The sequence below is a fragment of the Melospiza georgiana genome, chromosome 11 (genome assembly GCF_028018845.1).
Source record: "Melospiza georgiana isolate bMelGeo1 chromosome 11, bMelGeo1.pri, whole genome shotgun sequence".
NCBI classification, from domain to species: domain Eukaryota; kingdom Metazoa; phylum Chordata; class Aves; order Passeriformes; family Passerellidae; genus Melospiza; species Melospiza georgiana.
The window spans coordinates 12,918,770-12,943,950 of NC_080440.1; the positions used below are offsets into that span (position 1 = coordinate 12,918,770).

General features: G+C 35.3%; 1 protein-coding gene across 12 annotated transcripts in view; it reads left to right on the forward strand.

The window, feature by feature from the left end:
* The window catches only part of ERC2 (ELKS/RAB6-interacting/CAST family member 2), a 404,073-nt gene that overhangs the window by 127,021 nt on the left and 251,871 nt on the right, over positions 1-25,181 (forward strand). For 6 of the 12 annotated variants that reach the window (XR_009115064.1, XR_009115063.1, XR_009115065.1 and 3 more), the window contains 4 exons: positions 13,712-13,849; positions 18,491-18,631; positions 19,168-19,308; positions 22,718-22,753. Coding sequence is in view for 1 of the 12 variants with exons in the window: in XM_058031993.1 (XP_057887976.1) it covers positions 13,712-13,849; positions 18,491-18,631; positions 19,168-19,308; positions 22,718-22,753 (456 nt within the window). In the remaining 11 variants the exon portion in view is untranslated. The remainder of the gene's footprint in view (positions 1-13,711; positions 13,850-18,490; positions 18,632-19,167; positions 19,309-22,717; positions 22,754-25,181) is intronic. The other 6 variants (XR_009115070.1, XR_009115071.1, XR_009115072.1 and 3 more) reach the window with 3 other exon arrangements.

The following is a 25,181-nucleotide window of genomic DNA, read 5'->3' on the forward strand; positions in this document are numbered from 1 at the left end:
TCCCTGCTCTTGGAACTGCATCTTTGAGTGGCAGCCTGGCTATTTCCCCACTGTCTCAACATGACAGACTCAGCTGGTTTTGTACCTGCCAGCGGTTGAGCACTGAATCTTTGACAACTCATTGAAATGACACAAAATCAGATCCCCCAAGAAGCAGTGAGTGGAACAAAGTATTGCACAAGCCCAAAAGGCTTGTATGTCTTATTACATGCTGATGTTTTTCTTGGAAGCTTTCAAGGTCCGTGCTCCAGGTGAGTGATTTATGGCAGGGAGGAAGGAGCTTGGGTGGCTTCTCACCTTCAGTGACTGACTCAGACATTGATGAGGGGGATTCACAGGGATGGGCTCATCTCAAATCATAATTTTATGAAATGTTCCTTAGGAAAATAAATGAATCAGCTTGTTAATTATATGCAGTATTATGAGAAGACAGTTTTATATCTGAACTGATTCAGAAATGATACATTTTATGCATGATTCATCTGAGATTTATTTTTATAGTCTAATGCGTGAAATATTCAACAATATAGTGCCTGAATAGCATTAATCAGGATAAACCATCCTTGCCTAATCCTGAAATAAATTGATCCCGCTGCCCTTGTTCACCTACTTGCTGGGGTAGGCAGTTACACTTGATCTGCAGCTTTACCTAGTGTATATCCAAGTTTGTTATATCTGTGAGTGAAAAAGAAACATTGCCTACTAAGTATAAAAAGCAGGGTTATGCATTAGCAGTTGCGTTTTAGCGTTTTTGTAGTATATAAAAAATCTTCTTTTCTGTTGGCATAGAATCAACCACCCTAATTTCCACATTGTTGGAGCTCCTTGATGTTGGCAGTTCTGCTTTGCTGGTGGTATTCCATTGCTGTTCCCCTGACTGAGTACTCTGAGACTAGAGACACTAATACCTCAGTAAACTGAGTATTTAATCACATTTGGAGAAGGATCACCCTTCACCTTTGAGTGGAGCTGTTACTGGCTTTATGAAATCATGAAGTTCAAAGACTCAGGAGTATGCATGCAGATAAGTTTAATGGTAACAATAAATGAGAATTGTTATCTTCATGCTTCTCCCTTCTTATTATTGTTACCAGATGTGGCCGGAGCTAGTGGTGCCAATTTGGTCAGATTGCTTTGATAATTTTCTTGTTGCCAAGCAGTATGTATTTCTTGGTGGGAGAATCCATGGTGGTATGTTTGAATATGAGTAGAATGAGGCCAACTTTAGAATGGAATCTGAATCTAATTCACTTCCTTCTAACACACCTGACTTTAATTTTTAACGCCCAGCCAGGCACAGTGCTAAGATCAAAGTGAAACAAAGAGGAGGGAGTAAAGCAATTCTTGGGAAGTAAAAAATAAAAATGGCATAACGTTGTGTAATCTATCATATATGACAGAAATATTTGGCTTATTTACCGTTCACTTAAGAATAAATCTGCAGTAAATTTTCTAAAGGCACTTATTCCAAGAACCCCCCTTACTTATCAGGGAGAAAAATCAGGCCCACTGTATTTATTGCCTAAGAGATACCTTAATTTGACAGCAGAAATCTGCATTAATGTCCCCAGAAAGGCACAGAGTCTTTTATTGCTCTGTGCTTGACCCCATGCCAAAGTGACTGTACACCATGGGAACCTCTGCATGTTCCTCTCTACAGAGCCTTCTGCTGATCTTGAGGGAGGAGCTGCTAAAAGCCCACAGGAATCTGTCAAGTTTTCATCTTAAAGCTTGTTGACAGACAGGATTGGGTAGGTGTTAAAGCATAATTTAAATTTGAGTGAAGTACCTGCTGTGTCCTATCCGAAATTCTTCATTCGTGGTTAAGTCTGAGATTTTGTTGTGGCTGTCATGGGAACCATAAATAGTTTGATTTGAATGTTTGTCTAATATAAATCCATATCGTTTGAGATTCTTTGAATGTTGGGAGGATAGTAAACAGCTGATCAAATGGGAAGAACTTCAAAGTATAGAATTAGAGTATAGTAATAGAAAACGGGAGTTTGTTAATTTAGTTGCAAAAGAGGTCACCCCTGTAAATTGTCCTTGGGAGCTTCTCTTGTTGTGTTAGAATTACAGTAATTAGATTTACAATCATTTCTTCCATGACATTTTGTGTTCATCAGTTCTCATTGTTTGCTCACTTTAACTGTTTCTGATTTCTATGCACTGTCCATTTATGAAATATAATGTAATATAATTCATCCTCTGTCTTGAAATTTTTGGCTTGCAACACTTTCCATGAATCCTTATAAATCCCCTCCTTGGGAGAGAGAGGGGGAAGAAGATACATCCATGGACAGGTAGCTCTTTTCTGTCTCTGTTCTGTAGCATTGAACTTGTAGCATCATTCAGTCCAAACTGTCAGGAGTATCTGCCATCTGAATGGGAGACACTGAAAATGGAGTTGTTGTCAGACTATTGTAGCTTCATTGCTAAGTGTTGCTCAAGTTTTTTGGAGAATTTTACAATTAAAATTATGTGCATGTTCTTGAAGAGAAAGCCTGACAAAAATGGATTGGTAATAATTCTTTTGCTTGCAGAAGTAAAGAGATAGTCAGTCTGTGTAATATATTGATACAGCCTGTAATACATTGATTTAGACATCATCTCTAAAGGACTTCCCAGTCCTTGTTCTTAACTTCAAGCTCCTCACTCACCCCTCTTGTGAGGGTTTTATCCAGTGTCAAACCCCGCCATGCAGAGGGGTACATGGCTCACAGAGTGAACATGAAGCTCAGTGGGAGAGAGCTGTATCTGACAGCTGCTGAAACTTGTCATTATCCTGCAAAGAAACATAAATCAGAGGGAATAAAAGGAAATTTTTTGGTACAGTATGTCAGTGTCACTGACATTGCAGCAGCAGGTTACCTTCAAATGCATCTTCAGGATTTTCCTGTAATTGCAAAAGGAGCAGTGAGTGTTCTTCATACATCCTTTCATCAAATCTTTTACAATAAAAAAAAAAAAAAAAAACCAGCAGGGAAACAAAATGGATAAGGATGGCTAAAATGATTAAAAAATTGTAGGCATTAAAGTCCTAATGAAAACTGATTCAGAGAGAAAAGTGTTTCTATCATAGGTGTAATTTATAAAGTTTCCTTTATTTTTGTGTAGTTGATGGTATTAGAGTGAGGCTGAGTTTCACATACCAACCTGCTGGTTTGAGGTGATACAAGATAAAGGAAATTCAATCATTTTACTTCTTAAAAGACATTTTTCATACCAAAAGCAAACTATCTTAAACACAAAACCATATCAGATTACAGATTACTTCCTATTCAGACATTTCCATAAAAGCATTGCTGTCTTACCTTTGCTGCTATAGAGAAACTAAACTGTTCAGCAGATGTTGATTAAAGACATCCAAGTTGATGTGTTTAACATTTCAGTTTAAGTTTAGTGGCGCTTTGATAGTTTATATGTCTAAAGACGCTGCCTGGCCTGCAGTAACTAATGGTGAAACTCAATCTGTGCATTGTCTTTGGTGCAGCTATAGAGAGAATATTAAATTACATCTCATAGTAACAAGAATCTGAGTTCTCTGATGAACCTTTTGAGCACTTCAACTCTTAATGGGTCTAAACCTATGTACATTGACCATATGTTAATTTAGAATGATTTAGAAAAGACATCTCTAAATAAGGGGGCAGGGATCTGTTATTCTTCTGCAAAAGCTTTCCTTTCATGTAAATGTATTCCACTGTCTCTTGTATATGAATATAGATGGTTTCTGTAACCAAGGAGCTAAAGGGAAACTTTCCAATTGGAAGAATATTATTATTTCTGATTAATTGCTGCCTAACCATTTTAGCTTTGCTGCTCTGGGGTTTTTCCCTGCTTTTTACCACTGGTACTTCAGGAAACTCATATAAAATGATACCATGTGAAACTGGATTCTCCATTACAATGTTTTAAATGCGATTTGAAGGCCAGGGTGTTCTTACAGTAGAAATAAACATAGCTGTATTAAATTCCTATATCTATTTTTTATAGTAGTGAGAGAACAGGACTGTTATTTTTACTTTCAATGTAAATTTTTTTGCTATTACAAATTTAAAAAAAAATAATCTAAAATTAATTTCAATTTTTGGGGCATCCCTCCTCCCTTTTCAAACTTTCTACCCCTTTATGCCTTAATTTGAGAATAAAGTAGTGTAAAGTTTAATACTTTTCCTCTGTTGGTGATGTATTATGTTATTAAGAAGAATATTTTATAAGAAAACTGGAAAATAGAGAATATGGGAAACCTCAAGAAAATTTTTAAGAGTGTGGAAAGAGATATGCAATTAAGGACTAAGCAGTTTTAAAGGATCATAATTGGAATGTTAAAATATATGTTATTTACAGATATAAGTTCTATGCAATTAATTTATTGTTTCAAATTAGGAGCAGTATGCATATCTGAAAGTTTCTCAATTAATGAAATATTCTGGGATTTCTCTGAAACAATCCTGTAAAACTAACATGATCTGTTGAGTGAATTATCTGTCTGTACTTTTGAAGTCTTCGTGCCAAATATGTTTAATATTGTCACACAGTCCTGTATGAAAGGGATGTTGTGAAACTGTTCATAGAAGGAGATATGAAATTATGGTTATAATGTAATTATGACCAAATCTTCTGACAGAATTAGTTGTAGCATGTTGGGATTGGGCATTTGCTATTTTTGGAGTTGTGTGTGATCTGAGTTACACTGTCCTTTGCCTTTGGAACAGTGTGATGATGTTTGAATGTGCATTTATTTTGCTTTTGTCTAGACTCTTGTATCTTTTATAGCTTTGCATTGGAATCAAAACTACAGGAGTTGTTTAAATGGGAAATGTATTGAGTTTCAAATTCAAACCTTACAAAGCATGTTAAATATCTCTTTAAACTTTCCAGGAAAGGAAATAAAGGTATTCTTTTCTTTCACTCAGGCTGGTGATTTAAAGAGTAACCTTAAGCCATCAATAGAAATATACAGTGGTGTTAGTAAAAGTAAAACAGATATTTTTAAAGTATTACAGTACACATGTGCATAAACTAAAATATGAAAAATAGACAAGAAAAACTGGGATACTGCAAATTATGATAAAGTTTAAATTTGGTGTCGATTCCTTAACTGGATTGCTAACATCAAGTATATGGTATTTCAGTGGAGCAGTGACTTTCTAGATTTGAAATATTTTTTTATAAATCATAATTCTGGATTGAATAGGAAAAAAGTGATACAAGAGAGGAAGAATATAAGTGAAAAATACTTCAGGTAATAAAAAACATTATGGGAATTGATTGAAGAGCGATCAAAAAGAATAAAAACAACTGCAGTTAACTGCAGTTAAGATGAGAGGGACTTATTTGGAGTGAGAATAACTTTTATCACATAATAACTTTATTCAGCATTTTCATTTAGAAAATATTCTTCATTGTTTCAGTTAGAGAAAAAAAACCCAACCACTTTTGAATGCAGATGAAGAAAAGGAGATGATGACTAGCCCAAAAAGAAATGTTGGAGTGTTAATGCCAGGAGGCTGAAGGCAATGATTAATACAGTTTTGAAAAGTATTTCAAATGTGATCTGGTAGTGGAAATTGCCAATATTCTGTCTGCAGAAATAATGGGTAGTGGAGCAAAAGATAACTGCTCTCTAAATGGCTTTTGTGTCATCCCACCTGAAAAACCATGTGTGATTTCAGACATCTTGTGGTCAAAAGAAGGATGGAAATATGAAAGTGTCAGACAAGAAGAATGGTCAAAGCCTGTTGGGTTTGGGTATCTGTCTAAAGTCAGTAGAGCTTAGTTTTTTATTTCAACATTCTGAAGGTATAAATATCACAAATGAGGATAAATTATTTTGGACAGTGTAAATCTTAGAAAATGAGTACCATGAAATCAGATTGACAAGGTCATCTATTAAGTGATTGGATAGCCTTCAAATGGGAAAGGAAATTCAATTATCATAGGTTTTTCATTGCTGGGTAACATAGGCAGTCCTGGAAAGGATCTTAGGGTATTACAGTGTGTTCCACTGCCCACAAGCAGGATTTGAAGGAGATTCTTACAGTGAATGAAAACATTTTTTTTTCTCTAGGGATTAAGTCAGGCTTCAAGCCTTTCCACGTCACAACCTGCTCAACCTTTTCACTTTGAAATGAAGCAGTTTGTAAGGTTTCTGCCTGTTATTCAGAACTTAAGGTTATGGCTCTTTTCTGTAAGGGAAATAATTTTTTTCTGGATGTCTCTCTGTTTTCCTATCTTAATAATTTTCCTAAGGATATAAAATTACTATCTTACTCTTTAATAACTGTATTTATTTTAATAACATGTTATAAAGTGAAATAATTTAAATTAAAAGTAAGATAATATGCTTTTTAGTGTTTTTCTTGTAATACTTTGGATATCCAAACGAAATCTGCTTTCAGAACAGACTGGTCATCTATTTCCCAGCTTCTGTTGTTCTTCCTTTTCTATTACATCTATTTCCCTTTATATATTTCTGTATTTTAAAGCACAGCACACACCACACACCTTTTGTTACTCCCTGTTCTTGTCCAGCCTTTTGATTTCTCTGTGTTCATTGCTCTGGAAAACTTCCCCAGCTACTGTCAAACTGGCTTCTGCTCTCTTTCTGCAGCCTCTTGAGGTGCCTTTTCTTACTCTATTTCTTTTGTAGCTTTCCTTTTCAGTGTTCCCTGTTGCCCAACACTTGTCTGTACAACTTGTCAGATGCCTCTCTCTTCTCACCATCTGTTAACTTTTACATGAGATGTGCTGTAACTTTTCAATCTGGGCAGAGGCCCCCGAGTCTTCCCAGTTGATACAGACCTAGTAGGAATGACAAGGTACACCAGAAAATCACATTCAACTTCAATGATCTGTATTCAAAATACAAGAATTCCAAAGCAGCGTTCTTTTTTTCCTCCATGTGAATTTACATTACAGTGTATTAAAGTAGATGTACTTCTCTCACTGGCATATGACATAGGGTAATAGTTTTTCATGCAAAATAGTCTTTAAAAATTTTGGTGTAAGCCAATGTAGCCTATTTTATAGGGATATACACCAAATAGTACAAAACTGGCCACGAGTAGAATATCACCAGATGTTTTCAAGCAGCAGAAGGGTAGTATTTTTCATGGTTGACTTTGACTAGTAGTCAGGTGCTCTCAGTGTGCAAATTGGGCTAGACTTCAAAAAAATTTCAGTGATCAGCTTGTAACTCATAAAATATTGTGAGATGTAGGTACCCAACCAACCCAGCTTGAAAATCTGGCCCTCATATATATAGACAGACTTTATAAAAAGCATTAGCTTAAGAATGAATGTCTGCATCCTCTTGTCATAAATGGAATGATGTGTTAGTTTATTTTGTATTTCTGTATTTACTATCTGGAAAATACCTATTGCATTCTGAATTACATCACAGTAAATACATATAATGAGAGCAAAAGGTTTTCAATGGATGTCTCACAAGTCCTGCTTAGAAGAGTCCAAGAGTCAAGCTGTTTTGTTCAGAGTATTTATTGGCCCCTGAGGAGAAGGAGACAGAGACTGAGTATTTCCAGATACACAAGTGGATATTATCAGCCCAGGCTTCTTTTGGCCAGCTTCCTGGGGAAGGTTAATTTTAGCGTTAAGTTCCAGCTCTTTCTCAGCTTGAGTCTGGCAACAGCAGCCAAGCTTTGAGTCCAGGAGCTCCTTTCTGTGTGACAGCCTTCTCCTCTCTTGGCTGCTTTGCCCACTGACCTGCTTTTAGGGCCCTGTAAAAGTATCAGCTGACTTGAGGGCAGAGCTCTTCCCTAAGCAGCCCTGGGGGAGTTTTCTTCTGCTCTCTGTATGAAAACTCAGCACACACCTCTTTTTTCCTAATGCTTGTTGATTCCTCTGAATCCTTCCTGTACCTGTGCTTTGAATCCTGTATTATGGAAGGATCTGGAGTCTTACAGTAAGTACAAGTGGATGAATTATTTCCTTCAGTGACTGCACAATAAAACAAACATACATGCTTGTTTTGGAAGAAGAATAGGAAAAGATAGTTATACTTTTTGATCTCCAATTTTAGTTGCATTTGCTTCTATTTATTGATGCAATAGGATGCTCCCAGTTTTGATATGTACATGAGACAGTAGATTGAGGTTTCCAATCATGGAATAAAGACAAATTTTTAAAAGTCACATATAATAGGTACTAACCAGAGAACATTACTGCATATCCCAATAAATGACTGATTCCCCACTGATCAACAGTTCATAGATTCCTTTTCTTATTTTTATATAATTTTTTCCTCTCTCTGAAATTATTTGGTATATGTATTTTCTCTTTAGGTAAAGTTCAAATCATATTGGATTTTTTAATATATAATAATATCTTATGCTTCTGTACTGTGCTCTTTTCCCTGAGATTTCTCTAATCCTCAGTTGATGCCTTTAACAAACTGAATCATACAGAACAAATAATGATGTGGGAAATACTTGCACATTATGGGAGTAGACCTTTGAATTCTACCACAGACTTACTTACTTTCCTTAGCATACTCTGGGAAAGTTTAATTGCTGTGTTACAGCTGTTCAGAAGCTTGATATCAATGTAAATTTCATGTCTTCATTAATATAAATTTTTTGCATTTGCAGCTTTATGAAGATACAGTGGTGGATATGTTGGATAGACTATCAAATAAATGGATAGTCAGAGTGAACATATGGGACTAAACTGTTTACAGCAAGAATGTCTTCTAGATTTTAAAATATTCCTCTATTCTTCCTCTGCTTACTCCTTAGGGCAGAGCTTTGTTGTAAGAAAATGTGACATTTTTAGTAAGATATACATAAAAGCAACTCTTTTTTGCTTTTATATAAGAGCAACTCTTAGTGCTCTTCAGGGGGCTGAACCTCATGGCTGTGCTTCTGCTATCAGTGTTAAAGTATGTGATACTTTGCTTTGGAAGGAATACTCCTAGTTAATGCTTGTCCATCTACCTACTTAAAATGAAGAACAAGTGAAAGTTACTGGCACTGGTTGAGGAAGCATTTTGGGGCAGTCTCTTTCAAGCCTAAAGGCAATCTGCAATGTCAAACTGTTGAAGCAGAAATTCTCCTTCAGTGGGCTCATTTTATTATTGGAAGTTCTGCTTAAACTAAGAATTGCATTTAGGTAGTATTGTGACTCTAAGTAAAATTTCCCCTCTCACTTCATGGGCTGAAACTCTAAATAGCTGCTGTAGAGCATGTTATTTTCAAATATAGTGCCTGATATGATATTTAATAACTGTACCGTTAATAACTTTGTACCATTTGGTAAAAAGAAAATTGCTAAAAATCAATAGTGCTCTCCAAAAACTATATCTCTATATTAAGTCTACTATTACTATTCAGACCTTTATATTTTTACAGCCATGGTGATGTAATTTCATTTTTTTTGGTTTTTTGATTACAAATTAAGCATGCACACATTCACAGACACCAGAAGGAGATGTTGGGATGTCTGTAGACATCTTTTGCTGAGTCACTACTAAAGCTGGTTTCATGTTCTGGGACATCCTGAGATGTTTCTGAAAAGGACCATATGAGTGAGAACATTTACCATGAGTCTTACTAATAAAAATAAATTATGTGTAAGTAGCCATTTAGTTTTATGTTTTAACTATGCCTGTTTTTTTCTGTTTTGATTAATAGTTACATTACTTTTGTCTTTTGCTATCTATGACTCTAAGGCAGAAGCTAAAGTCTGAAAATGAATACTAAGTTTTAAAGTAGTCATAGATAATGCTCATGTGGGATGAATGCTGCTTATGAAATCCCTTTTTCTTGTTTAAAGTAGATTGTAACAGTATTTGGGAAATTGTTTAGTAGAATTTAATTTCCTAAAATACAAAGATTTTTTTTTAATGAATAGAAATGATACATACAAAAGTTCTGTTTTCTCTCCTAGGTTTCAATTTTAAATTTATATAAAACTAAACTTATTGATTTTACTTCACTGGAATTGACATAGTCTGTGCTTCAATGTGAAACAAATCTTGAAGACTTCTGCCTATAGAAATTTAGAATAGAGCAAAATGAACTTTTGGAGTAAAAAACCCTATTGTTACAAAATACTTATTGTCTGAGCTATTTAAAACTCAAGTAGAGAGAAGAGAGGGAAATAGTTGCTGCTAAGTTTAAATATATGGCTTTATGGTTTCATTAGCTGGGACCAAGAAGTCTTAGATAATGTCTCTTTTCCAGGTTCTTAAATTCTCTTACACTTTAATGCACATCTCTGAAGGCAAATTGTTACAGCCTGGAACATTTTCTTTGATTGTATAATTTTCTTGCAAGTTTCATAGTACAGTACCTTAATTTTGACAATGAAAGGAGTTTTCTTTTGAGAACTTGGGTTACTGGAGACTTTTAAAGCCTGTCTGGGGGTGAGATTTAATTTAATCCCTTGAGTATTTAATAAGCATTCCTGAGACTGTCGCCATAAGGTGACAAGATTAGCACTTGAGGTTTATTGACAGGATGCCTCATAGGAAAGACATTTATCTGTAAGGGTATTGTTTTAAAAGAAGGAATAAAGTCTGGGTTAAGCCCTGGGAATATACACACTTTCTGAAATGCAGAAAGAATACAGCACTTTCTTTTCATCCTGGCACAGGGAATAGCAGTTCACAGGGAATAGCAGTTCACAGGGGTAAGAAATAGATGTTGACAAAACTTCACAGTAACTAACTTCCTATCAGAAAAAATAAGAACTTGAGGCTTAAGATGGTCTTGACAGTCTCTGCCACAAACTGAATTCAGGCATGCTCAAAAGTCATTATTCAGTAAGAGAATTGTATTCTTACATAAACGCTTGTACCCAGATACATTTGTGTGTTAGAGAATGACAGAGGTTACCAGAGGGTTTGTTGTTTCTGGATTTAAAAATCACAGGAAGAACTAAATCATATCTTGTGTTCCAAGATTTTAACATGTGAGACCTCTCAATCTCTTTGTCTCCTGTAATCTTGTTGAGAGAACTCTGGGATTAACTGGTCATAAAGTCTTGTCTGCATCAGTAGGTCTTGGCTAATCCTGTGCCCATCCCAAATGACAAATACTCTGTGGTACTGATTCTGCTTTAGCATACCCCAGTGTGGTCCTGTTCCCATCAAAGTATTTCCTTCAGGTTTATATAGCACAAATAGAAGAATAATTAGATCCTTTCCTCTTATTTTATCTATGGAGTATGTATTGAGTGACTTATTTTAAAGCAGTTGTGATTCACTGGGGATGTTTTTAATTTGCTGCCTGTTCTCTTTTACCTCTGAGGAAAGAATTTTGTAAATGCTGAATAATTTTAGAACATGTTTTCTTGGTTAAGGGTTGGCTCATATTTTCAATTAGTTTTAAGAGGAAGGAAATCGTGTAAATGCTGTGGAATTCAGATAAGCACTGTGCATAGGAAATAAGTACTTTAATTTAGGGTGCCTAGAATTGGTAGGTCAAGCTGATGATAGTAAAGGAGCAGATCTTAACTTTGTTTCAAAGAACATGTAATCAATATTCACTCTCCTGTTTTATTTCCCTTTTACTTGAGAATTTGTTTTGGTGAAGCTGAAATGTGCAATTGCTTAAGTATTCCACAGGGTGTCATGAGGCAGTTGTTGGAATCATTAATACTTGGATGAAGTAAAGAAAGAAACATAGTGTGCAGTCCTCTGAATGCCAGTTAATGTAATTTTAGATGTGACTAATACACATGCCATAAAATAAAAAGTTCTTAACTCATTAACACGTGTATCATGTTTCTGTATCTGTATAAAATATACACACGAAGAAAAATATTGCAAGAGGTCATTCACAAGAGTAAGCTATTCTATGTCAGGTCTTCCCAAAAAGACCTTTCTATATATTCCTTAATATTTTATAGTTGACACAGCAAGTGGAATCTTTGGCTCATAGCAGTAATCTGATACACCAAGCGATGTATATATTAAAAAAAAAAAAAGGAAAAAGAAGAAAAGGTACAAGACTTGTGCTTGACATACTATAAAGAATTTATAATTGAATTGTGCTCCTTCAAATTTACTTTCAAATTTTGTTTTAATTTTTATTTAAATTCTTTTAAAATTTAATTTTTTGGAAACACACTTTATGCAGTGCACACAGCTGTACTGTGGATTTTATGACTTGTTAATTGTAGATATATATGATGTCAAAACTTCAGGATTTTTTCTCCCACACTTGTATAATGTAGTAGGAGGAGAATTTTTACCTAGGTGTGCCCCAAATTAAAGTGTATTTGATTATGGTGGTATGTTCTTACATATGGAGATCAAATTTTTATTGACGTAACTGTTGAATTCTGCAGAGCTGCACATGCATTAAATTCAACTTCAGATTTGTAAAGAAATCTTTAAAATCTTTTAGCTGTAAAACTTCTGCTTCTCTTAAACTCTAAGTTTCTTTAAATGGAAAGATATTGGCTATGTGAAAAAAGAAATCATTATAAAATGAACAGGAAAACTGAGTTCATTTCAGTAGCAAGAGAACGTGATCCAAACTGAAAAAAATCACTGATGAAAGTAAGAGTTTGAATATCTGTTGACAGTAATAATTTGTCTAATGTTGACAACGTATTTAAAACCAGTTTTGAGCAAATGATACTTCATGGATTTTGGCATATTTTCTTATATTATCTGAAGTGGCATACTAAAATAACAGACCAGTTAATTTTCTTGTTACTATTTGTTTGTACGAAGTCTTAAGTAACAAATCTTGGGTTTTTGCCAGTTGGTGCATAATAATGAATGGCACTGAGAATGCAGGATGGAGGGAGGGGGATTCCTCCAACAGACAATTAATGAAATTTTACACAGCTGACACAACACAGCGCCCTGCATTCTGCCCAGAGGTCACAGTGCCTTACAGCCACAGAAGGGGATTGCCATCACAATCAGCAGCTGAGTGCTTTTATTCACATTTGCTTCCAAAGTCCACGTTGCTTTGTGGACAACTTCTTGTGCAAAACCTTTGTGATTTAACTCTTCCTGAATTAACCACTATCAATCATGACAGTGTGCTTATAGGTGGTACTTGAGCAATATCTTCAAATACTTTCTAGATGAGGAACCAATTTTATTTAAAGAAGTTAAAATATCCAAAATAGAGTGACATACTTGGAATATTCATGGAGGTGAAGAAAGTGAATGGAAGTGGTGCCCCTTAAAATTTTTTGTTTGGTTGTTTGTGGGTTTGGCCTTTTTAAGAACAAACATCCTGATCTCTGCCCAGCTTAGTTTTCCTTACAGCAAGGCATCATGGAAGAAGAGATTTTTAGATAGGCAGGTTATAATCTTTCTTCTTCCTCATTTTAAGGCTCACTCAAATTGGTTTGCCTCACCCTTTTTTGGTCCTTCTTATTGAACTAGAATATACTAAAGGGGTAATTCCAGACATACTTTGAATTACTGTGATAACACAGTACCTTTAACTAGAGTGATTAATATCAGAAAATATTTAAATAATAAAATACCTGACTGCAGTGAGATTTTCCCTTTACTTTATTGGAAAATTATACTTCTTCAGCAAAAGAAAACAAAATAGAAAGAACTGAAGTTTAAAACTGTTGATGATATAGCAGTTACACACCTGGCAGTATAATGAGGCATGTGTATCATATGTGTGATGTGTAGGCACTCAGCACCCAGGTCCCTCTTGGAATGTTATGACAAGGTTGATGATTATTGTAATGTTTTTATTCACAGATTGAAAATCTACAGGAGCAACTTAGGGACAAAGACAAACAACTAACTAATCTGAAAGACAGAGTGAAGTCACTGCAGACGGATTCCAGTAATACAGACACGGCACTGGCAACCTTAGAGGAAGCCCTGTCAGAAAAGGTAAAGTTTTCTCTTGAAAACCTTTATGTGCTGCTCTTGTGGGTGAAGTGTGTGCAGAAAATGTGCTTCTACGTTGGCCTGACAGCTCTCCCAAAGTCTGGGGGCCTTGTCAGGGAAGCAGGTGGCCCTGTTGTGGTAGGATGAGCAGGAATGACTGTGAGGGGATGAACTGACACAGAACTTGGAGGGGAAGGAGTGATGCCCTTTGAATGCTTATGGAGAAAATGGTCCAGGACATGGGAAGATTTTGCCTTAGTCAATGGGGTGAGTGGTTATTCCCTGAAAGAACTGAAAGGCATTGGACACCTGACTTGAAGAAGGTAGAATTTTCGGCATTTTTCTGTCTTTGTGATCTTGATTATCTTGTTATTTTTCCCATTAACAGTTGGCTGTACCAACTGTTACCTTGGCTTGCTGTGAGCACTATTGGCTTCCTACACTTCATTTTTAAGGGAAACTGTTTCATTAAAAAAATATTGAGCATTCCTTTTTTTTTTTCTTTTACAAAGTCTATGCCTTTAATTTGAAAATACCTAGGAGAAGGGATAAATCTGGACTGTTTAAATTAGTGGCAACATTCCTACCAGTTTCAGTGAGGTCAGGTTTCTTCTTTCAGTTCACTTTGAATACGAGGTAATGCAAGTGAATTTATATGCCAAAAAAATTAGTACAAATACCCACGTTTTTCAGCTCACAGATCTTTATATATACTACTCAAATGTGAACAGTAAAGTAATATGTGTGTAATCCTTTGAAGGTACTTATGACTGCATATGACTCGAAAATGCTGCTGTGGTGTTGTTACTGACACATACAATGTTTATGTCAAATTTTTTATTTCTTGTGTGTTTAATTGATTTTCTTGCATTTGCTTGGTCAACAACAGTGAAAAAAGTTCTTACTGGTATTGCACCATGTGGATAAGCATTTATTTATACAAAAAATGATACATTTCTGTAATCTTTCACTGCTAATCTGGACACAGTGTTCATCAATTTCACAGCATGTTAATAAAAAAATGACAAAGTACTTTTTAATCTGTTTTCTCTCCTTGTAAACTATCTTTTCTGGATTAGTCACTGTCCCAAAATGCCCATAGAGGCAGCTGAGGGTTTTTTAAAACAGTCCTTTGGGAAGCAGAGTGACTTGCATAGAGTAGGAGACCTGCATAGGAGTAGGAGGCAAGCACCACTGCCGAATTAGGATTGAGATTAGCTTTGAACAATGGGGTGCTTGATCTGAGAGCATAAGCCACAACGAGGAGAAAGTTTCCAAGGTAAATGCATCTCTCTGTAGGATTTTGATTGTTGTATAGGGAAATCACCCTCAATTTCTTTTCCATTGTAAGTCCCTTGAAGGCCACACCAGGAAGGGCAGATTTTTTGAAGTCAGGGGGGATTTCTGGGATGAAGTTACACACTGAAAGAAGCCAGTTGCCATCCTATAGAAATTCCAAATGGACAATTACACCTGGCTTTCTTCTGTCTTCTGGCAGCTAAATACTTTGACATATACTGTTTACACATGTGCCTCATTCCTTTCTATGTCCAGCTTCCCAATTCCTCCTGACTGCTCTCAGTAAATTTCTTATGCAGCAACATCTTCAGGCCTACAGACTTTATCAATAGTTATTAAATATTTCCATTGGGAATACTGCTAGAAATCTGGGATAGAGGTTTGTCCAAGTTGGACAGCACGGGAACCCTTAGTGAGTTGTTTATTAGCAAGTGCATCAATGTAGGTGCTTTTATCAATTCAGCATGTAATGCTGTCAAGAAAGGATGATGCTTTCATTTAAGAATACCTGGTTTCCATTTTGTTTGCATGCTTTTTTTTTCTAGAAATTGTGTCAGACATTTTCAACTATATAATTTTGTGTTTGTAGTCTGAGATTAGGCTGTTTTTTGCATTAAATTAATTCTTTGTCCATTCAATAGTTTTTAGAATTTTAATTAAAAAATAATGAATAAAATACTTCAGGACTGTCATGGGAAGCTCTTTTTAAATAGAAATAAAATATATTCATACAAGTTTAGCTAACCACAATTTACTGGAATCTGATAGAAGTGCTTTCCTTAGCATCTACAGGAAGAAATGAACAAATTAAAACATGATCATATGATATTAATGAATTATAAAGCTGTTTTTGGAGTCCAAAACTCAAATGTCTTCCTGCAGTTTTTTTGAAAATACACAGATTAAGATTTTGGCTCTGAATTAGAAAATGTGTCTCCTTATTCTTTATGGAAATAGATTTTTCCAAGTATCTGTCTCTTGATTTTCTTTTGTATTTAGTGATTAGGTATCTTGGGAACAGTAAATGAGAAATTGATGTAGATATAATAAAACCATGTCAAATTTTCCCTCTTTTAATCTTATAATTTTTTGATGATATTGCTGGTGTGATTTTTCCTCTTGTCAGGAAGCAGAAACAAATCAACTTCAGTTGCATTTGAGTTCATTTTGGAACTAAGCTGCAAAACATTCATTCAACTATTTATCTCGAATTTCAGAGCCTCTAAGCACTGAAAATTTGTGGCAGCAATAATAAGGATTATATTGCAATTAAAAAAGAAAAAAAGGTTTGAAAATCAGACTGTGCAAAAGTGCTATCAGCTGCCTTGATGTTATAACAAGAAACTTTTCAAAGAATATCTCAGCTCTTGGACTGGCCCAAAGCAGCTCAAGAGGTTGCTTTCATGAAGCTGATATTTATAAAGTTGGTCCTACTGTAGCAGCATACAGCAGATAAGCAATGGAGTATGTCTGATAATGGAGCTATATGCTGGGGCAATTCAGTTCCTGCTTCTGTGATAAAGTGCAAATAGATTAGACCTGTGAGGTCCCAGATTAGTGCATAAGGAAAGCTGCCCAATGCAAACAAGACTGAAACAAGAACACATTGTTGGGATTTCTGCAAGTTAGCTGTTAATCAAGCAAAACATGGTTTATTAGGGCCTTTTAACACGCTTTTGACATTTAGCCTTATGCAGCTGACAGATAAATTAGTCTTCTTTTGTGATTGACTGAGAACAAAATACACTGTTCATTAAAAAGATGAAATGGTGTTATGTTTAATTTGTTGTAGATGAAAAAATCATTTGGGTAAATAAATCTTCAAGAAGGAATTGGTAAAAAATGAATACTGAATATAACCAGGTGGAATCTGAATGTTTATGATTATTAAACTATTCTGCTTTATGGAGGCTGGCGTCTTTAATATTAATGTTCAAACTATTAAGAATTTACATTGTTTGTTATTAGGATTAAACCTGAAGCTATTTAGTGTCATGAGTTTAGATTGGAAGGATGTTAAAGATCATCACCTAGTTCCAACCCCCTTGCTGTGGGAGGAGACACCTTCCATTAGACCAGGTTGTTTCAGCCCTCAGATCTTCCTGGCCCTCCTGAGGAGCCTCTGCAGCACCTCTGTGTCCTTGTGTGGGGGCCCCAGAGCTGGAGCAGTTCTCCTCCAGCTGGGTGGCAGCAGGGCAGGAGGGCAGAGTCACCTCCCCTGAGCTGCTGGCCTCGCTGCTTTGGATGCAGCCCAGGAGTGCAGGTGGTGCTCTGGGCTCTGAGTCCTCCTGGCTGAGTCATGTTGAGCTTTGTGTCACTGTACACAGCCAAGTCCTCCTCCTCTGGGCTGCTCTGCCTGTTGTCTGCCCAGCCTGGGATTGCCCTTAGCCAAGTGCAGGACCTAAATTATGTTACTTCTGTGCCCCCTGACTGCCACCATCCAATGATCCCAATGGTTCTTCTGATACTCTGCTTAAGGACTTGCTCCCAATTGGAATGCACTTCTAGTGGTTATTTCATTCTACCCTAAGTATTTCTCTCTGATTGGTGTTTGCATCCTCCAAATATTGATGAAATGTGATTTTGTAGAACATAATCAGAGCTTAAGGAAACCATACTACTGTGTTTTCTTTTTCCATTTCATCCGTTGAATTAATCATCCAATCAATGGCTGGTGATTGTCAGCAAACCTTGAAATAGTTATTGGAGATCAGCAAAATATGCAGAAACATGGCTGAGTTTAAATGCCTGTAGGGTTACTGTTAATTAGACAGAGAAAAATCTTCCTTTGGGTTTCTTAATTTGTATTAGGGTACTTTTTCTGTGTCTTGGACAACTGTTTTTTGATATCTCAAAATATGATACATGTAAACTGTAAGTTACTGATAGCAAGTGGCTGATTAGATCTCGAACTTTGACATCATATTGCAAGCACTGTAGAGTAATAACAAAATTGAAGCTGAGTAAACTGGTCATGGCCTCTGAGGAAACTATTCATGGCTTGTTTTGAACTTCTTTTCAAGACTTCAATCAATTATGAACACAGGAAATACATTACTGAAGTGAATATCTTTCCACATCTATCACAAAACTAAACATACTTGTATCAGTATAGATCTTTAATTAAGTTCCGGTACTGTGTTACTCTTATCAAATATTTAAACTTGATCTTATGATTTTGAAATCTAGAGAAATCTTGCATTGACTTTAATGCCATTAACTCAATCATCCTCTGCTTCTGCAGGTTTTTTTTTAATAAGTGCTACATAATGCAAACAAACTTAATGCTGTCTTTTCTTAAAATTATTTCCAACTTTTCTGTTTTGCAATTCTTTCCCTTGTTAGGAAAGAATAATAGAGCGTCTGAAGGAGCAAAGGGATCGAGATGACAGAGAAAGACTTGAAGAAATTGAATCTTATAAAAAAGAAAACAAGGACCTGAAGGAGAAGGTTAATGCTTTACAAGCTGAACTGACAGAAAAAGAGGTCAGTCTTTTCTTAAAAACTCTGCTCTTCTATCTATGTCATTATGATGAAAGTAAGTGCTGAGGATTACTCTTGAGTTGTGTCAAGTACTGAAATTCTGCCACTTCAGTGTTCAGCTTCAGAATTGCTGTTTTTTTAAGCATTCTTCACAGTCCATATTTGTACATAAAATACTGCTTCAGTTTTTACATAGTTGTGCATTGTTATCTCTTTGTCCTTTACCTAAGCTTCCACTAGGCTCAAATATTCAATTGCTGCTCCTGTTTTTGTTTGTCAGTTGGAGAAATGGTTTTCAGTGTGTTTGTACTTCCAGAATATGATGAGCTTGTCTGTACTATGAATGTTTGTGTTTCAGTGCATGCCAGCTCCTGTGGTTCCAGTTGTATGCACAAAATGGTGTCTTTTGCTATCAATGCTTATCTTTGAGTCAGTTCTTTCTGGGGGAGGGGGAGCAGGATCCAAGTGATTGCTAAGTTGGCAATGAGTTAGTATCCTGGTGACTAGGAATTAACTTTTTACTCTTGGTCGTTTTCCAGTCTAGTTTAATCGATCTCAAAGAACATGCATCTTCATTGGCATCAGCAGGGCTGAAAAGAGACTCCAAACTTAAGTCTTTAGAAATAGCCATAGAACAAAAGAAAGAAGAGTGTAGTAAGTTGGAAGCACAGTTGAAAAAGGTAAGTTCCATCTTAAAACAAACAAACAATCAGCAAAACAAAATTCAGCATCCCATACCTTCATTTTGAAATTATGAGCTTATTTACTCTTCTGGAGTAAATCTAGAATCTACCCATCTTATGCCGTTTGCTGATGCTTGCGTCAAGTACTGCTTTTTCTCAAGAGGTTTGTACCAAAGCCACTAGTGAGCCTCAGAAATTGTCCTCAGTAGCTCTATGAGGGAATTCTGAGAAGCTGCAACAAATAGATGAACTGAGATGGAAGAAAAAGGGCAGAAAAGAATTATCAAACCAGCAATTTATGTGTGTGAACTAACACCACTTTTAGAAGTAAACTGAAATGTTTGCAGGATGAGGAAAAAAAAATAAAAGCTTGTTAAGAAATGCTGGAATTCCTAATTAAAATTCAACTAAAATCAGCTTCTAAAATGAAAACTACAGCTAGGTTATATTTTTATGTATTTTTGGCTTTGTTGGTGAATACATGTTTGTGATAATTAAGCAAAATATTCAAAAGTTTATATCAGCTGGCAATTCAGTATTTCTCTTCAGCAAGAAGTGGAAGCAAGCATTTAAAGGAAAACGTACAAACCCTGTATTTTATTACATGGTTTTACTTAAATTGCTGCAATAAACTAGATTTTGCTTAAATGATTTGCAAGTGTTTTGATACCATTGTTTTTTTGACCTTTCTCTGTGTTGTAGTAATGTCTGCTCTCATTGTTCTCATTACATATTTGATGGGGTCAGGCATTACGTTTGCCTTCTGCAATTTGTGACTAAGTGTACATCAAGTGTTGTTTTTTTTTTTTTTTTTTTTTTTTTAAATATTGGTATAGTTTTTAATTTTCTGGTAATTATTATTTGTTCTGTGAATGTTATCACTGTTAGCATAATATTCTGACACTCTTTTTACCCAGGTTGAGTAGTATCCTGCTCAGATTAAGCATTGTTTCAATAGCCTGACCTGTGAAGAAGGTATTGCAAATTATAAAGGATACCAGCGTGTAAACCTTATACTTGTATTCTGTCTTAATTCAGAATGAATATGTGCAAGTAGGTGCCTGCATTAGATCTTTAGTTGAGAGGAAGGGAAGCTTTTTTCAATAAACATATACAAATGGAAACACAAATAATTTAAATGTCCGATACCTTAAAAATGCTATTGATGGTAGAATTAAAATCTCCAAAAAAAAAGGTTTATCTGGGAAATAATTTAATTTTGCTTTAGTTTGTTAGAATAAATGGTTGTTTGCTTTGCACTCCACTTCAACAGATACTTCATTACCATCTGAAATGTATTTTTTTCTTCATTAAAAAAAGTTAGTTAAAAGAGCCCTGGAAGCACAGATCACTTAAAAACCCCTCATCAAAATCCTCTTGAAGGACTTGAAATCCTAAGTCAAACGTTTGACTGTACATTTAAACACATCATAGAGTAATGGAAAAACAAGCACTTAAAGTCAGAGAGTGTCTGGGATGTCTTTTATATAAAAAGGGAGCATGTTTCTTGTGTATAAATATAAACAATTATTGAATGAAAGTTGAAAACATAATAGTTTTATTATATCATAAATGCAGCATAAAGCCCCAATGGAAATTCACCCACCATTTGTAGGAGACCAGGTATTTCCACAATAAAATGCAGTTACAGCCTCCTTTCTGGGCATGCTTAATTGAACAGAAACAGTGACTGTTAATGACAGTAGACTCCAAACAGTCATTTTCAATTCACATTTTCTTTAATGAAATACTTTATGTTCAAACCTGTAAATACCCTGCGTTAAAAGTAATTGGTCCCCAGAAAAATACCTGCACCGTGTTCTCACTCCTCAGGAAAGTGAGTGAAACAGAAACCTGGGTCACTCTTGCACATGTCTGGCTCAGAGGAGTGGGGGACAGCACCAGGGTCATATATGAGCCCACGTGTCCCAGGAGTGTGCTCACGTGTGGGCATCAACCCCTGCAGGAGCAGAGGCATCTGGCACTTTGCTTCTCTTTCCAAACCCACTCCAAGGGGCTGTCTACCTGAAAAAATTCCAAGTAGCTTACACAGTACTCCTCTCTAAAAATATCATGGAGGAGGTACTTTGTTATGCTGCTGTAAAATAATTATAGTTCAATGTTGATTTATAAGTTTTAGCAAGTTAAACTAAGAAATATGTAGATAGTACTCTGTGCACGCTTGCTGGGAGTTAGTTTTGCATGAGCACTAATGGTGGTAAGTGTCTGAAGGAAAGTGTGCACAAGGGGCAAGTCTAAACTGAAATTGTAAATAAAAAACACCAAAGCAACTACTGGAGTTTCTCCTCCCTGGCTTTCCCTCCTTTTTGTTTTTTTGGAGACAATAGGATTCATTTATTGATAATAAAGATGGATTTTATTGGATCTGATTAGATCCAGATATTTTTTAGAACTGCATAACTGGATTTTTTTACATTTTGGCAAGAAGAAATATGCTGATTCTAAACCCATGATTTCACACAGTAGGCACATTTCAAAAATAATGAAGAGGATATTTGTACAAAGTAATTATTTATGTGACTGTGCTATATTTTGGTATAAAAAGTACTGCTTTAAATTATAGACATGCTTATTGGACATTTTGTGACAAATATTATGGATTGAAATACATAAAAAATTTTAAAAGAAATAATTCTAAATACCAGAGAATGGTCAATGCTTTTTTCCCAAAATTCCGTAGATTTTTGTTGACTTACTTTGTATTGCTACTTGTGAAAGAACAGCAGGAGAATTACCAAATAGGTAGCCAAGTGTTTTATATATATATATGTGTACATATAATCTTTATTATCCACTCCAGAATTTCCTCCTTTTGTTGTTTTTCATTATCTTAAATTTACTTGCTTACTGACATATTTGCAGTTGCTAAAGTACTATTTGCCAAGCTGTACTGTTTGAAAGTCATTCTGCATAGAAAATTCAGTATTGTATTAAACGAAAGGAAAGTAATTTAATGATACTATTTAATTAATCTTTTATTATTACTGTCTTTGAAGCTTTGGTGATAAATTGCAGCCTCAGCCAAAAGCACTTCTCGTGATTCATTGCTTGAGACCAGCACTTAATGTATCATCAAAAGTGGACACCTCTCTTTATTTCATGGGTTATTTAACTTGAGAAAGGGAAAGTAACACAAACCTTAAGTTTCTTACTCCAGCTATTCTTTTTTAGGAGCCAAAGTCAACATTTATGTTTCCCCAGTGCCTCTCACTTTCACCAAGGAATGTTTAGAATCTTAAATTTCTACTTTTTTTTTCTTTTTTATTTTTTTTAATGACATGTTCTTCTGTGCAAATGCACTGGTTTTGTTGAGCTAATGCTGTTTTCCTGGATCTTTCCTTCTTTTCCTGTCCGTGCTTCACTCCCTACCAACTTTGCAATGTAGCAAGCTGAGCAGTTGTTCAATCAGATGTACAATCCAGTAAGTTCATGTTTAAAATGCCCGCTGTAACATATGGAAGCATGAGGATCCATTCCCTTACTGTGTTGTGCTCTTCCTCTGTGGAGCTTTGCAGAACACTCCTGGTGCTCACTCTGCTGTATCCATTAAATCCAAATAAATGAACTTTGTGGACTTGAAGGCCTGTTTAAGAATCCAAAATGTATTAAATAGGTACATATTGTGTTTCTGAGAAAACAAAAGTCCTTTAGGTCCTCAACTTCTCCATTAGAAAATGCATGCAGAATTTTTTTTTTCCTTTTGCTTTGCTTTTTAATTCCTCCTTGTACAGTACTTTATTTGATCCTTCAAACTTCTATAACTCCTAATTTATTCAGTTTATCTTCAGTGACTGAGTTAATTAGATGAATAATAATATCTAGGAAATGACTGGCAGTATTTTCAAAAGTCCATATGACTAAAATAGATTAATTCTACTCATGGAAGAGTGTATACATTTAGCATACACACATTAGGAACATGGAAACTTGTAATTAAGTGAAGAAAATAGTGAAATATAAAATGATAAATGCAAAAGGCAGTCTTTGCAAAAGTGCAAAAGCAGAGTATTGCTTTGGCTTCTTTACCATTAATATTCTCACAAATGCCTGCTTTAATTGCACAATATCTCTTTTAACTTGATTCCTTCAATTTGAGGAAGAGCAGCAACAAACCTTTTCTCTGCAGAGAGGAGTTTCCATTTTTTTGGCTGAGACTGTTCCATTTAATGTGCTGTGAGCATCACAGGACAGAAAAATGATGTAACTGTAAGAGCAATTTGAAAGCTATAGTTTACATAGTAATCCTAGTCAGAATTACTATGTAATTTGGAGAGTGTATATATAGAAGAAGTGGGTTTGTAGCTTAAGTAATGTGATACTGCACATTAGAGGAGGAATTGCCATCACTGGAGTCAGTGGGAGCTTTGCCATGGATGTCCATGCACCAGGATTGCAGCTTTGGAATCCATCTGTTAGGGTTAGGTTTTGTAGCTCCAACCATGTCATGGATATGTCATGACTTGTGTATGGGAAAAGAGATTCCCACACAATCTGCTCTATTTACTTTTGGAATTATTGGTTACCTTGTTTAGAATTTAGTCATAAATTGTAGAGCAATAGCATAAAACTTGATATTATCACCTCTACCTTCTGGCACAGTGCTGGAGAAAGAGCTTATCCCTTTCAATGATAAAACCCTTTTTTTCTGTATCATCTTGGGTCACTTTTGTGGTAGTTCTGTTTCTATTCATGTCATTTGCACTGCTCCTGTGCTTGTCTTTTCAGACTGGAGTCTTTTTACTGTTGACTTTTAGCTTGGTTTTCATAAATACTGGCCAGTCATTAGATCAATATTAGTGATTCTGCTGTGTAGAATTCATTTGTTACTTTCTAATTTGTTTGTGTGCAGCATTCCAAAGTCAGTCCTTTTCTTAACTGCTTTTTCTGCCTTTATGTGGTTAATTTTTAAAAGGACAGCCTGCTGGAAGTTGCAAAGCAATGGATGCAAGATCCTTTTCCTTTGGCACTAGGCAGCAACCATACTGTACCCACAAGATGATATTTTAAAATAAACTCCTCTTGCTCACCTTCTTTCTTCTCCTACATATATGAGAATAAGTTGTAAATAGAATTGGAATACATTTCTTCACGCTTTAAAGGTGAACTTTTTGAAATGCCCAATGAGATTTTGTGCAAAAGTGATTATAAGAAATTACATTATTGCCCTTGTGCTATTATTTAAATATCATGCTGTACTGAGGATGGAGTTCAGGTAAAGATTTTTCTGAATATTAAGACTAAATTTTCCAAGATCTTCTATAAGAGAAATGTCAGATTAAAATTTAAACTACTTGCAGAATACACTATAAATTACTTAGAGCAGCCCCTAAAGTTAAATGAAAACCTCCTGAGTTTTAAGGAGACAAGAAAATTTGTGTGACAGCAATCTTTTTTCCCCATTCATTCTTGAAAGTAATAAAATTTGAAGGATCTTACAAAGTAATAAATACATTGCATGTAAATTCTGCTGTTCCTTTTTTTTTTTTTAATTTTAAGTACCCACTTGATTTTTGTGTATTTTTGTGTCTGAAGCTTTAAAAATGAAATACTTATCTATCCCTCCATTTCTATTATGCAGAGTAATACATGCATGACTGTAGCATAAGACTTTAATAGCCTAAATAATTCATGTTGCATGTCTGTGCCACACTGTTATGATATTTCTGTAGGAAATTTGTGGTTTACATAAGGAAATGTTACTTTTCTTCTAAACCATTTGCAGTGCTTATGAAGCAAAGATGAGAACAGATGTATAATTAATGTAAAAATTTGTGACATTCTAATGGTAGTAGAGTGATATGCTATTTTTACTCAGTTGTAAAAATAACATACAATATCACAGTCATAAT